The sequence below is a fragment of the Phascolarctos cinereus genome, unplaced genomic scaffold (assembly GCF_003287225.1).
Source record: "Phascolarctos cinereus isolate Bilbo 61053 unplaced genomic scaffold, phaCin_HiC Scaffold_4;HRSCAF=312, whole genome shotgun sequence".
Lineage (NCBI taxonomy): Eukaryota > Metazoa > Chordata > Mammalia > Diprotodontia > Phascolarctidae > Phascolarctos > Phascolarctos cinereus.
Window position 1 is genome coordinate 477,771,221 of NW_027555847.1, and position 12,858 is coordinate 477,784,078.

The window sequence follows — 12,858 nt, forward strand, 5'->3', positions numbered from 1 at the left end:
AGACAACTGTCTCTCTATAAGCCAGCTGTGACAACAAGGGTGAAGAAAATATCACATATCATTCACATTCTCAAGTGCATTCATAGTGGTCTGTATATTTCAGTGGGGGCTGGATGGCCTGAGTTTTGACAGAAAGACACTGAGACAGTTAGTGGAGCTTTTGAGTAAGCAGTCATTCAGAATCTTTCCCACAAATCCCCAAACCCACGATGGTGAGCCCTTACCTTGGAGGGCCTGTAAGGTATGAGTCTGAACGACAATGCAGAGTTGCAGGACCAGTTGTGGGGCACTCTCCAGAAAGGTGGCTAGCAAATGCAGCATACTCACATCTGCATACTCATACACCATCTTCCAGTAGAACCGCCATCTGTCATTCTCCCCACTCCGGCGGCTTCGGATACCTAAGTATATGGTGTGGAAATATCTAGAAACAAAATAGAGAGAATGAAAATGAAATAAATGATGATTTATAATCTAAGCACTTTCCTTTTTCTTCTCATGGTTTCTTTTATTGTGTACAACCGAAAGAAGAGTTTGATATCCTTTGAAGCTCATTTTAGGCTATGGTGTCTTTGGTTTGCATTTCTTAAAGGCAAGCTAAACATCAGAATAGTGCAGAGTCAGGAGAAATGCTGAAGGAAACTCTTAGGGTGTCAGTGTTTGGGTGTTGATGCTGTATTTGCTACTGGGTTGTTTTTTTTGTCCACTGGATGGATTTTGTCTACCCATAAGGTTCCACTATTCCCTTAGTCATCTCTGGATCTCCAGGGCAGCCTCAGCTGTTAGAGGTGGAAATATATATAAATTTAATGCCATGGCACATGGTCATTTATCTATTGTAGAGGTCTGCTGGTTTGTGTATGCTCTTGGAGTTCATCAGCATTCTAGCCTTATGTTATGAGAAGCATTGGGTGGTAATCTCTGATGAGTGTTGGCTCACAACATGATCCAGAGGGAAAGGCAAGGGAGAGGCAGAAAGAATTGAAGTGCTAGACACCACTGCTGAGAACTCCTGTTTCTATCTCCAAGGGACATTCATGTATTACTTCAAATGGTCTGTAATAAGCCCCTCTTTTGTTCCATCTCCTTGTCTTCCCATCCTGGCATCATATCTACATTTCTGAGCCTTAGGACCTCACAGAAAGTGAAGGTTGCTGACCCATTCTTTCCAAATTTAAGAATTCTTCAAACAGAGACCAAAGTTAGAGAAGCAGTGAATAGACATGAAAAAACAAAATAACATATCTTAAAAGAGCTTGATGCCAAGAGAAAAGGAAGGCTTATATACATGCAAAAATGAATGAGTTTCCTAGAGTAATTATAACTCTGAAGAAGGAGGTCTTTAGAATCAGTGCTGGAAGGAATTGTTGGGGGATGGTCAATAACTATGGAGTCTGGTTACCACTTGAAGCAGAAATTACATCTACAGTGGTGTTGTCATCCAATAAGTGATCATCCATCCTTGGCCAGAAAATCTCCAACAATGACAAACTCACCAGACAGCATGTCCCATTTTTATTCAGCTATGTTTGTTCCTTTTCTCATGTGCAGCTGATAAATTTCTTAAGAATTAGAGCTGTCCAAAAGTGGAATGGCTTGCCTCAAAAGACAGTGGGTTCCCCCTACTTGGTGGTCTCTAAGTACAGGCTGGGTGACAACTTATTGGGTATGTTATAGTAGGGACTCTTTTTGTGTAGGGCTTGGACTAGATGACTCTTAAGGTCTCTTCCAACTTTACAGTCCTGTGAACCTATATCATCTGTACATTGACCTCTGGAGCCAAGCAGAACAAGTCTAATCTCTTCTTCCATATACTAACCCTTTAAAAACTTGAAGAGAATCATCATGTCCCCAATAAGTCTTTTCATCTCTTGGATAACAGTCTCTTTCCCAATTCCAGTTTTTCCAGGATTGATTACTAAAAACCTCATATATTCAAATAAATCTGTCTTCTCATCCCTAAAAGGATCACAAATGACTGCTCATGCTAGGTGGCTCCCACAAGTTCGCCACCAGGGGCCTACCTGATATACTAGAGGCTTTCCTTGTCTTTTCCTAAGATCTCAAAAATATCAGTGGAATGCATGGGCTACTCCTTATGTTTTGCTTTTGCCACATGGTCAGCCCATTTACTTTTCTGACTACACATTTCTCAAATGACAGACTATAATACCATTTTTTTCATGACTAATTTGTTGTGTCACATTCTGCTTACATCTACTATGTGTCTTTCCATAGTCAATTAAATAGTATCCACATGGCTTATGAAGTGAGTATTAATCATTGGGACATTATGTATTTTTCTCTTCAACCAAACTCATATCTTTGCCAGCAGAAACAATTGATTTTCTACCTGTTCCCCAAAACTCTGTCGTAGAGGTTCCACATCTCTTTTGGAAATATTTAAGTAAGATATTCTTTCTTGTGTCTTCTCTGAATCTTGACTCTTTTGAAATATGAGCTCCCTTGGGGCAGCTAGGTGGCACAGTAGATAGAACACCAGCCCTGGATTCAGGAAGACCTGAGTTCAGATCCAGCCTCAGACACATGTAACACTTACTAGCTGTGTGACCCTGGGCAAGTCACTTAACCTCATTGCCTAGCCAAAAAAAAGAAAAGAAAAAAAAGAAATATAAGCTCCCTGTGCAGTGATTTCTTATGCACCCATTCACTTATTACTTTGTATTTTTTTTATTTTCCCTCTCTCTGTGAGTGTGTGTATGCATGTGCACCTAAGTGTGTTTGCATGTTTAGTGTCCTCAGTAATAATATAAGATATATGAGAGCAGGGAAAATTATCATCTTTTTTTTTCTGTAACTCCCAAATACCTATTATAGTCTGTGTTCTCAATAAGTATTTGATAGATCCTTGTTGAATAAATGAATGAATGAATGATAACTTTATTTTCTTCAAACTGCCATGGAAGTTTGACATCAAAGATTCTCCTAGAATTAAATCCGAAGACATAAACCCCCTACAAATGCTACCTTCAGCTATTTTATTTCTAGTTTTTTCCCTGTGGTGAAGATTATGAGTCTTCTCAGCTTTATTCTGCCACCAGCTAAGAAAGTTTAAATGGTTCCCCCAGGTCTGTGGCTCATAGGGGCTCAAACTCTTCTGGGTATAATAGAAACAACTGCTATTGCAAACAGCTTGAGATCAAAGTAACCGGGTGTTAATAACAGGTTTCTTCCTATTGAGCAAAACAACAAGTATTTGGCCACTAGTTTACCTCATGTAGTTTCATGCAATAAGATGCGACATCAACTCTTCCTGTTGTATAGGCCCACAATCCAAATGGCAAATTAAAAGAAAATGGAATTATTCCTGTGGAGATTTTATAAATCTCTGAACTTTTGTTTAGGAAGAAAGTATCTATCCACGTCCAGAGTATATGAAAGCTCTAATTCACAAGGTACCTGCCCTGCTGGCTCTCCAAACCTTCCTTAAAGGGAAGAGTTGAGACAACAGGAATTAACTCTTGTAATGCTCATCATAGATCATGAGATCATAGATTCAAGGATGGAAGGGACTTTAGAAATCATTGAGCTCAACCCTTTTTGTTTTCCAGGTAAGATAGCTGAGGCACAGAGAAGTTAAGTGACTTTCCCAGTGATATAGTTAATAATTATCTGAGGCAGGATTTGCACCCATGTTTTTCTGACTCCCAGTCAAGCACTCTCTTCTCTATAAGGACAAAGGAGATTTAAGAAGAACGAAGGGGTTTGGAAGGGTATCTAGGTGGCACAATGGATAGAGTGCTAGGCTTTGGAATCAGGAAGACTCAGCTTCCTGAGATCAAATCTGACTGTGTAGTAGTTGTGTGACCTTGGGAAAGTCCCTTAGTCCTGTTTACATCAGTTCCTCATCTATAAAATGAGCTTGGGGAAGAAATGGCAAACCACTTCAGCATCTTTGCCAAGAAAACCCCCCAAAGTGGTTACAAAGAGTGAAACATGACTGAAATGACTCAACGACAAGAGGTTTGAAGCAGTGAAATGACAGGTGACTGTGATCAAAGAGGGAAATATTATAGCATCAAAATTTTGGAGATGGAATAGTTTGGGATGATAGCAAAATCCATGTATGACCACTTCTCACAGTGACTGAGATAAGGTCAAGATGAAGGTTTAATTGACAAATGCAATTCTATTCAAAGAAGAATAATTCAAGGGCAAGCCACTGTGTTAGGAGCTGAGGAGGATACAACAATGCATAAAAATATGGTAGGCTCTGCCCTCATGAAGTTCCCAATATAATTATATTTCAAAATCACATAATTACCAAATCTCTATTTCATTTTTTTACTTCATAAATAGCTTCAGGTGCTTGAACAATGCCCACAAAATGATATGGTGGTTACTAAATTATGTTTATTCCTCGGATTACTCTTCTGCATTTAGACCCCAAAAGAGTGTTCTATTTCTTTAAAGCAAGGTTTTTTTTTTCTCAAACTATGCTTCATATAATCTTGTTGTTTCACATTACTTGGAGGGGGTTTCTGTGAGAACTTTATGATTCTAACATTATTTTCCCTCTAAAACATTAAATATGAAATTGTAGATGTATCAAAAAACCTTAGGTGATTTGGTATGGTGTTAAACACACTGATTTTAGAATAAGCAGTTGTGGGTTAAAATCCTAGCCCTTCCACTTACTGTTTGTATTACCCCGAGCAAATCATTTTACTTTTGGGGGCTTTAGTTTTCTCATTTGTAAAATTAGGGGGTCATACTAACATATGTAAGTTCCCTTCTAGCCCTAAATCTATGTTTTGATGTAAGTACACATTTTCTCACTGATGGCCTTTTTTTCCCCATTTTGTTCAAACTTCCCTTATCTCCCTTTTATTCCCTTTGGTCTACACCCCAAGACTTCCTGGATCAAACTGTATAAGTTCTGTCAATATTTTTAAAGTTCCAGAGGCTTTCAGAGCCATAATAGGTTAGCCAGATTAGTAAATCACCGAGCTAGCCAGCAATTAGATTTGATGGTCTGCTGGATAACCTATACATTTTTGGGTTAGGGGAGAGAAACATTCTACTATCACTAGCAATTCCACCTGTGGCCTACTATCTTAGAGAGTAAGGATGTCTGACAGTACTTGGTACCAGAAGAGTTGAATCTGAGTTCCAATGAGCTTGCAAGTTTGCCATGGACCAGTTTCTTAAATGCTTTTCAGTGTTATTTGTCAAAATGATCCATGCATCAAAGAAGAGAGTCACCCCTCATGCGAGTCATCACTCATGTGATGGGATGACATCGGCACATTAGAGCAGGCAAATTCTCAAGTTTGGCATTTAGTCCAGTAGAAAAAAAGCAATGGATTTGGAGTTAGGGTGTGAATCCTAGCTCTGCTACTTACTATCTGTGAGACCATGGGCAAGACCTATTATCTTTCTGGTCCTGAGTTTCCCCATGTTGAAAATGAAAGGATTGGATTAAATGATCCCTGAGGTCTCTTCTATCTAGAACATTCTATAATCTTGTGACTTATAGTTCACATTTACATGACGCTATATGGCTTACAGAGCACTTCCCTCACAACAGTCCTGTGAGGCAAGTTTTTCAATCACAATCTACTTTCTTACCTTGTTGCTAGATGTTGATTGTCTGACATTTCAATCACATGCTATGCCTCTCCTGTCTGCAAGTGTTCCAGTAACTCAAGAGAAGAATTTGGACAGTACAGTGCCTTGCCAACAATTACTCTGTTCAGCCATGCAATCATTTCTGGGCAAGTTGATCTGATAAGCATTTTTTAGTTGTGACTTCAGGATTGCTGTACTTAGCCTCTGAAAGAACAGCTGAAGTCTCTATCCCTGTATACATTTTGAATGTCACCATAAATAAAATGCCAATTCCACTTCTACATATTACTTGTGGACAGTTTGTTTCAATAGAAATCTAGGCTTATTCACATTCACATTTCAGATTCTGCCAATCTGACAGAAACATTTCTTTGTCATGACATAGAAATATCTCTTTCTTGACCTATGACCGTGTGATCATGACCACATATTAAAGATATGCTGGCCATCTATGTGTGCAAGATGAGAAAAATTATCATTAATGAAAAAGAGAGAAAATAACTAGTACTATTTTAGATGAGAAAAATTATCATTGATGAAAAAGAGAGAAAATAACTAGTACTATTTGTTATTCATACTGCTGGTGGGTATGAAGCATTAGTATGTTCAAATGTACTATAATAACTATACCCTATACCTAGTATATTGCATGAGAGAGGTGGAGTAGATGGAATTGATTATGCTAGGGACATGTGAAAAAAAGCCATGGAAAGGACAAAGAAGTCCTGGATTTTTGATCCCACAGAAAAGTTGTTTTTACTATGGAGTTAAGAGCAAAACTGAAGTTTATCTTTCTATGGATTAAGATTTTCCTAAGATAGCATAAAGTCAAAAGCTCTGGAGTTTTTCCCCCTTTTTTAAAAGTTTTTCTTGGACACTGGTTGGGTTAGGAAGGGAAGCCTTTTTTGTGAAGAAACCTTTGTCTCTCAGATGAGTCATATTTGGCGTGCAACAGATAACACTTCCACTTGGGAGACAAAGAGGTAAGTATGATTCCTAGGAGGAACATGTTAATGCACATTGAAGGTCTAAGACAGATGGGGCCTTGACCTCTCAGTTCTAGTTCTATGTCTTGCCATAATGAAAAATCACACCTTAATTATCACAAGCAGAATCACAGGCTTTTTCTTGGGGTGGATGGGATAGTAATGTCTGACAACAGAGAGAAGACAGAGATGCTCAATTCTTTTAATTGTTTCTGTTTCCTCTTCTGAGAAGAAAGGCCACTGTAGTAGAATAAAAAAGGACTAGTGGGGAGTTGATACAAGTAAGGTGATAGGAGAGGCCCTAGCTGCACCTGAAGAACTCAAGGCATCTGACTTAGAAAAGCTACAGCCTTGATTAGTGAAAGAATTGTCAGATGTAATTGCTGAGCTGCTGTCAGTGATATTTGAAAGTGTGGCGAACAGGAAGAGTATCACAGGATTGAAGAAGGGAAAATGCTGTCTGGATCTTCAGAAAAGGGAAGAGAATAGAATCTGCAATATTCAAGGTGGTCTTGGATATGATACTGAGAAAATTCTAGAGTGAATCATCAAGAAGACTGTCAGTGAATATGTAGAAAAGGAATGATTGATTATAAAGAGGCTGTATGATTTCATCGAGAACAGGTAATGCTTCTCTTTGGGGCAGAGTGACCAAAGTGATACATCAGGGGACTGCTGTAGAAAGGATTTACTTAGATTATTTATTTGTTTGTCTATTTATTTATTTATGGATTTGCTTAGTTTTAGCAAATCATTTGATAAAAATATTTCATATTATCCTTCTGGGAAAAATGGTGAGATGTAGATCAGATGATAAAACAGTAAGATGGATTTGGAGCTGATTGAACAACCGACTTTAAAAAATAGAATTATTAATGGCTTAATATCAATTTCACAGGAGTTCTTTAGCTGTGTGCTCAAAGAATTAGTACTTGTTCTATGTTTTTTAACACTTCTATCAATGACTTTGACAAAGTCATAAGTGCCGTGTTTATGTAGTTTCCTAATGATGCAAAGCTGGAAGGGATCAGGAAAGTGCAGAGCCAGCTCATCCTGGCTCACTAGAGCCAATCATGAAATTTTCAGTGCAAGCATTTACACCTCAGAAAACAGCAAACTACAGATCAGGGGTTGGTGTATTGTTTTATTGATTGTCTAGACCAGGGGTGGAGAACCTGTGGCCTTGAGGCCACATGCAGCCCTCTGGGTCCTCAAGTGTGGCCCTCTGACTGAATCCAAACTTCACAGAACAAACCAAACGCCAAAAAGGATGTATTTTGTGAAGTTTGGATTCAGTCAAAGAGCCACACTTGAGGACCTAGAGGGCCACATATGGCCTTGAGGCCGAGAGTTCCCCACCCCTGGTCTAGACTTAAGAAAGTTATAGGAACAATGTTAATAATACAGACTAAGCTTAAAAGTATGTCCTGCATACTTTGGAAAGTTTGTTGTTAAACATTTTCCAGCACACCTCTGGAGGGATAGCTGAGACAATGAATAATGAGAATCAGAATCAAAAAAGAGCTCGCCAGGATAGAACATTGAACCAAAACTAAAAAAGAGGAAATTATATGAGGATAAATGTAAAACATTACTTGGGTATACAGATGCGAATTTCACAGGGAGGTAAAGTGATGCAGCCATTTGTCTGAAAAAGACCTGGGGATGTCAGTAGACTGCAAGTTAAAGATGAGTCAATAGTATGAGGTGGTTGCCAAAAAAGCTACTGTGATTTGGGGATATGTGAAGAGAAGCATAGCTACCAGGAATAAGGAGGTGATAGGTTCTCTGTCCTAGTCATATCACATTCAGAGTACTCTTTTTATTTTTCATCTGGATTATATCTACCTCTATCCCTGTATCTGTATCTCTATCTATCTCCCAATTAGTGTTAATAGCAGATGTATGTGATAAAATGCCAAACTGAATATCAGTGTGTTCTGGCTTTCTACCTGATATCAATGAGTCTAGAAGGTAATTACTCACTTAGTAACCATGATTACAGGAGAGGTATTAGCATCACTATTGTATAGAGGAGGAAATAGATTCAGTAAAGTTCATGACACTAGAAAATCATAAAAGCAAGGCTTGAACACAGATCTTCTGATTGCAGGGCCAGAGCTCCCACCATCCATCTTATACAGCAGTTTTCTGTAAGCTAAATGACCTGAGTCCTTTTGGCCTTCTTTCCCATGTCAGTAATCAGTGCTGGATAATTCCCCAAATGCCAAAATTTCCAATAAATTGTGTCCATGATGATAATTACAAACAGCTGATCTCTTAGACTACATACTAATATGCCCAGTGCCATTCTTACTATGGCTGCCATCACTTACATTTTTCTTTCTCTTAAGAGTTCAAAATTATTTTCTTGAATTCTCCTAAATCTGTTCTATCCATTTTATTCTAGGGTGAATTTTTAGTAACACAAAATTAAAGTGGGCTCTAAGGTGATTGTTGCCCTTTAGTTCACCCAAGGAACATGAGGGACATTAACACCTCTCCTACAAGATCAGATTATTTCAAGGCTTTCTGGATGTTAAAGTTGCTCTGCAGGTCACTAGGACCCTTCTCTGTAGCAAAGTGGGATTCTGAGAAGTTCATAAAAATGTTTCCTAATGACTTAAGAAAAGCTATTAATACTATCTTAGAATCATTTATTTTTATTTTCTAAGTTAAATGTTTTAATAAAAACTAAACACCAATTTTCAACATGAACAACTAAATTGCTTAGTAACTATTTCCATTAAATTAACTTCGATGTATAGAGTAGAATCACATTTTTTTCCTGAAATTCCCTCTAAGTGACTTTAGAAGCCTCTGTCCAATCTCCTAGTTTTACATGTAGATGAAGAAACTGAGGGAAGTGGAGGGAGGTTGAGTGACTAGGCCGAGGTTACACAGAATAAGGGTGAAGCTAGACTCAAATTCAATGCCTTTGACTCTAAAAACAGTGCTCTTTCCATGATAGCATAGCATCACAGACAGCTTTGTTGGCAGATTGGATGGAGCATCAGAGTTGTAGTCAGGAAGACCTGAGTTTGAATCTCAAACATACTTAGTAGGATTATGACCTTAGGCAAGTCACTTAACTTCAATCCAGTTTCCTCATCTGAATGGTGATTACAATAGTAACTACCTCATAGGATTGTTGTAAAGATCAAATGAGATAACATATGTAAATCTCTGTAAAACTTAAAGTGCTCTATAAATTCTAACATCACCACCACTATCATCATCATTATCACCATCCTCATCATCACTTTCAACTTCATCATCATCATCACCATCCACAGATTTAGAGATTTAAGGTAACTAAGATGCCATTGAGTCCAGCCTCACTCATTTTACAGATGAGGAAAATGAGATTAATAGAGAATAAGAGACTAACCCAGTTTTATACAACTATTAAGCATCTGAGACAGGATTCAAACCCAGGTCTTCATGATTCCAAGATCAGTACTCTCCCCACTATATCATATCGCCTCCAGTTTTTTCCACTGTTAAAGGTAGTTTCTTTTACACATAATACCTAGAGATCAAGAAAAAAAATTAATTTGGTACCTATTAAGCTAGAACCTGGACTCAAATGTGTTTATGCTTAACTAGAAAAAATACAAGGTTCTTTGCTTTCCATTTGGGAACATAGCACTGTCAAGCCAAGTATTTATTAAGCTCTTACTATGTTTCAGGCATTGTGCTAAGCACTGGGAATACAGAAAAGGGCAAAAAGACAGTCCCTGCTCTCAAAGAGCTCATAGTTTAAAGAGGAAGACATCAAGAAAACAGTTATGTTAAACAAGATAAATGGAGATAATTAATAGAAGGAAGGGACTAACATTGCAGAGGACTGGAAAAGGCTTTTTTATAGAAGGTGGGATTTTAGCTGTGATTTGAAGGAATCCAGGGAAATTAGAAGGTGGAGGCTAGGAGGACAACCAATATCAGGGGTATGGGGGTCAACCAATGGAAATACCTAGAGGCATGTGATAGAGTGTCCTGTGTGAGGAAAAGCAAGAAGGTGAGTGTCTTTGGATTACACAGCATGTGTTGAAAAGTGAGGTATAAGGAGATTGGAAATGAGGAGGGGGTCAGGTTCTGAAGGGTTTTAATGCCACAGAGGCTTTTATGTTTTATCCTAGGAGGGATAGAGGACCACTAGAGTTTATTTTAGCAGGTGGGCATGGCCAGACCTGCACATTAGAATTGATTTGACATCTGAGTGGAAGAGTCTAGGCATGAGGTGCTGACAGCTTGAACTGGGTCTGGTGGCAGTGTCAGAGGAGAGAAGTTATAGAAGAGAGATGTGATGAAGGTAAACAACAAGAATTCATAAGAGATTGGTTATGGAAGATGAGAAAAAGAGAGGAAAGAGTCTAGGATGATGCCAAGGCTCAAAATGAACCTGGGTAAATGGGAGACTGGTGCCCTTGAAAGCAACAGAAAAATTAGGAGGATATTAGGGGCTCAGAATTACTGGAATGGGGTTGAGAATAATAGGATGGGAGCTTATTAATTATTGAGAACTGAGTTTAGGCAAATTATCAACAACTCTAGGTCAGCTTCAGCATGGAGTGCTCTCAGGGCTTAAGAGATTCAATAACGGTGTTTTTCCCTTTTGTCTGAAGGCAGAAAAAGGGAGATTAGCCACCCCTAACACCAGGAATGCTGTTCTCCCCTTCTCCCAAAGGACAGAGACAAGTCTGTGATGGAATGCTGTTTGAGCATTCGTATGTCAATAGAAGATGTTTCTGAAAACAACTCTAATTAACATGTTAGTGCATTCTGGCTTTCTGCCTGGTATCAATGTTTCTAGAAGAAGCTTGTCCATTTTTCCCACCGTGATTGAACAGCATGGCACAATGAAAAGAGCAATGGATCTGGAGATGGAATGTCTGAGTCTGAATCCTGTCTCTACGACTCACACTACCTGTGAAGTTTGGTCAAGTCACCTTCTTTGAGCCTCAGTTTCCCCATATGTGAAACAAGCCTCAGTTTCCCCATATGTGAAACAAGGCAGTTAGACTATAGGACTTTAAAGCTGATATCAGCTCTAAGCTCATGATCCATTTCTTATGAGCCAATGCTGCTGTTTCCTTTCCAGGGGAAGCAATCTGTTCTAATCAATTTGGTTATTTTTTTTTTTCAGGAGGAGTTTGGTTACATAATTTCTGTTTTCAATATTGACCAGTCTCTTGGCTTTGTAGTCCATCCTCCCCCAGAATGAATGAATTAATGAATGAAAAAGCATTTATTGAGTGCTTTTTACATGCTAGGCATTGTGCTAAGTGCTAGGTATGAAAACACAAGCAAGCAAGACTGTCAATCTCTTCCCTCAAACAACTTCTTTTCTAATTGAGGAAGACAACAATAGCCAGAATTGGAAGGGGAGGGCAGGCAGTTTGGCAAGAGAGATAGACATACACACATACAAATGAGAAAACATGCACACTTTCATACAAGTGGCAAATATAAACATGGATATGTTTTCAGAAATTAAAAAAGAAGAAAGAAATTAAACACTACACTCATTTCAGCCTTATTTTGCAAAAAGCAACCAGCCATGAAGCCAGTTATCCCACAGCCTCTGGTCTTTGTACTATAGTTCTCAACATAATGAAGCTATCTATCGGTCTCATGTCAGAGGCTGCTGCCTTGGAAATAAGCCCTCAGTCTAGATGCATCTCATAGCATCTTGCTAGCATGTGCTCAATCTTACAAGCCTTCAGGAAGTTACACTTGACTGCGGAAACACTCATATTCTTTGGGAAAACGGAAAGTATGGATTTCACAGCTCATTGAGTCCATATTTATGACAATTGTCTCAGTCAGTGGAGGACATTTGATTAAATGTTACATGATTTACTGAAGCATTCACAACTAGACCCCAAATCATTAATGGCTGCTTGTGGGGGAAGTCAACATGTTTATTCTAATATCTAATTTGCCTTCTCTAGCCATGAGCACATTAAGCAATTTCTGCCATAAGCAGTTGCTCTCTTCACTGTGAGATATGCTGAGTAAAATCCATACAGAAACAGCATAATAAACAGCAATTCTGGTAAGTGGTATTTTCTTCGGTTGCCTAGCTACATGAAAAATTTTACAGTATTTTTTACCTCAACAGTACACGCTGTTAAGTAACAAAATTGTTCTATTTGGCATCTCAAGAAGCTCTTTATTGGATAGATTATTTTTTTAAAGAAGTTAAAACAAAAACACTGTCTTATTTTCTTACTTGGCTCTTGGGTTTCTGACGTCTTCGGGGTTGTTGTTTTTT

General features: G+C 38.5%; 1 protein-coding gene across 1 annotated transcript in view; it reads right to left on the reverse strand.

The window, feature by feature from the left end:
* The window catches only part of XKR4 (XK related 4), a 469,015-nt gene that overhangs the window by 175,789 nt on the left and 280,368 nt on the right, over window positions 1–12,858 (reverse strand). Inside the window, 1 exon segment of the mRNA XM_021005964.2 lies at window positions 225–424. Coding sequence (XP_020861623.1) covers window positions 225–424 — 200 coding nt within the window.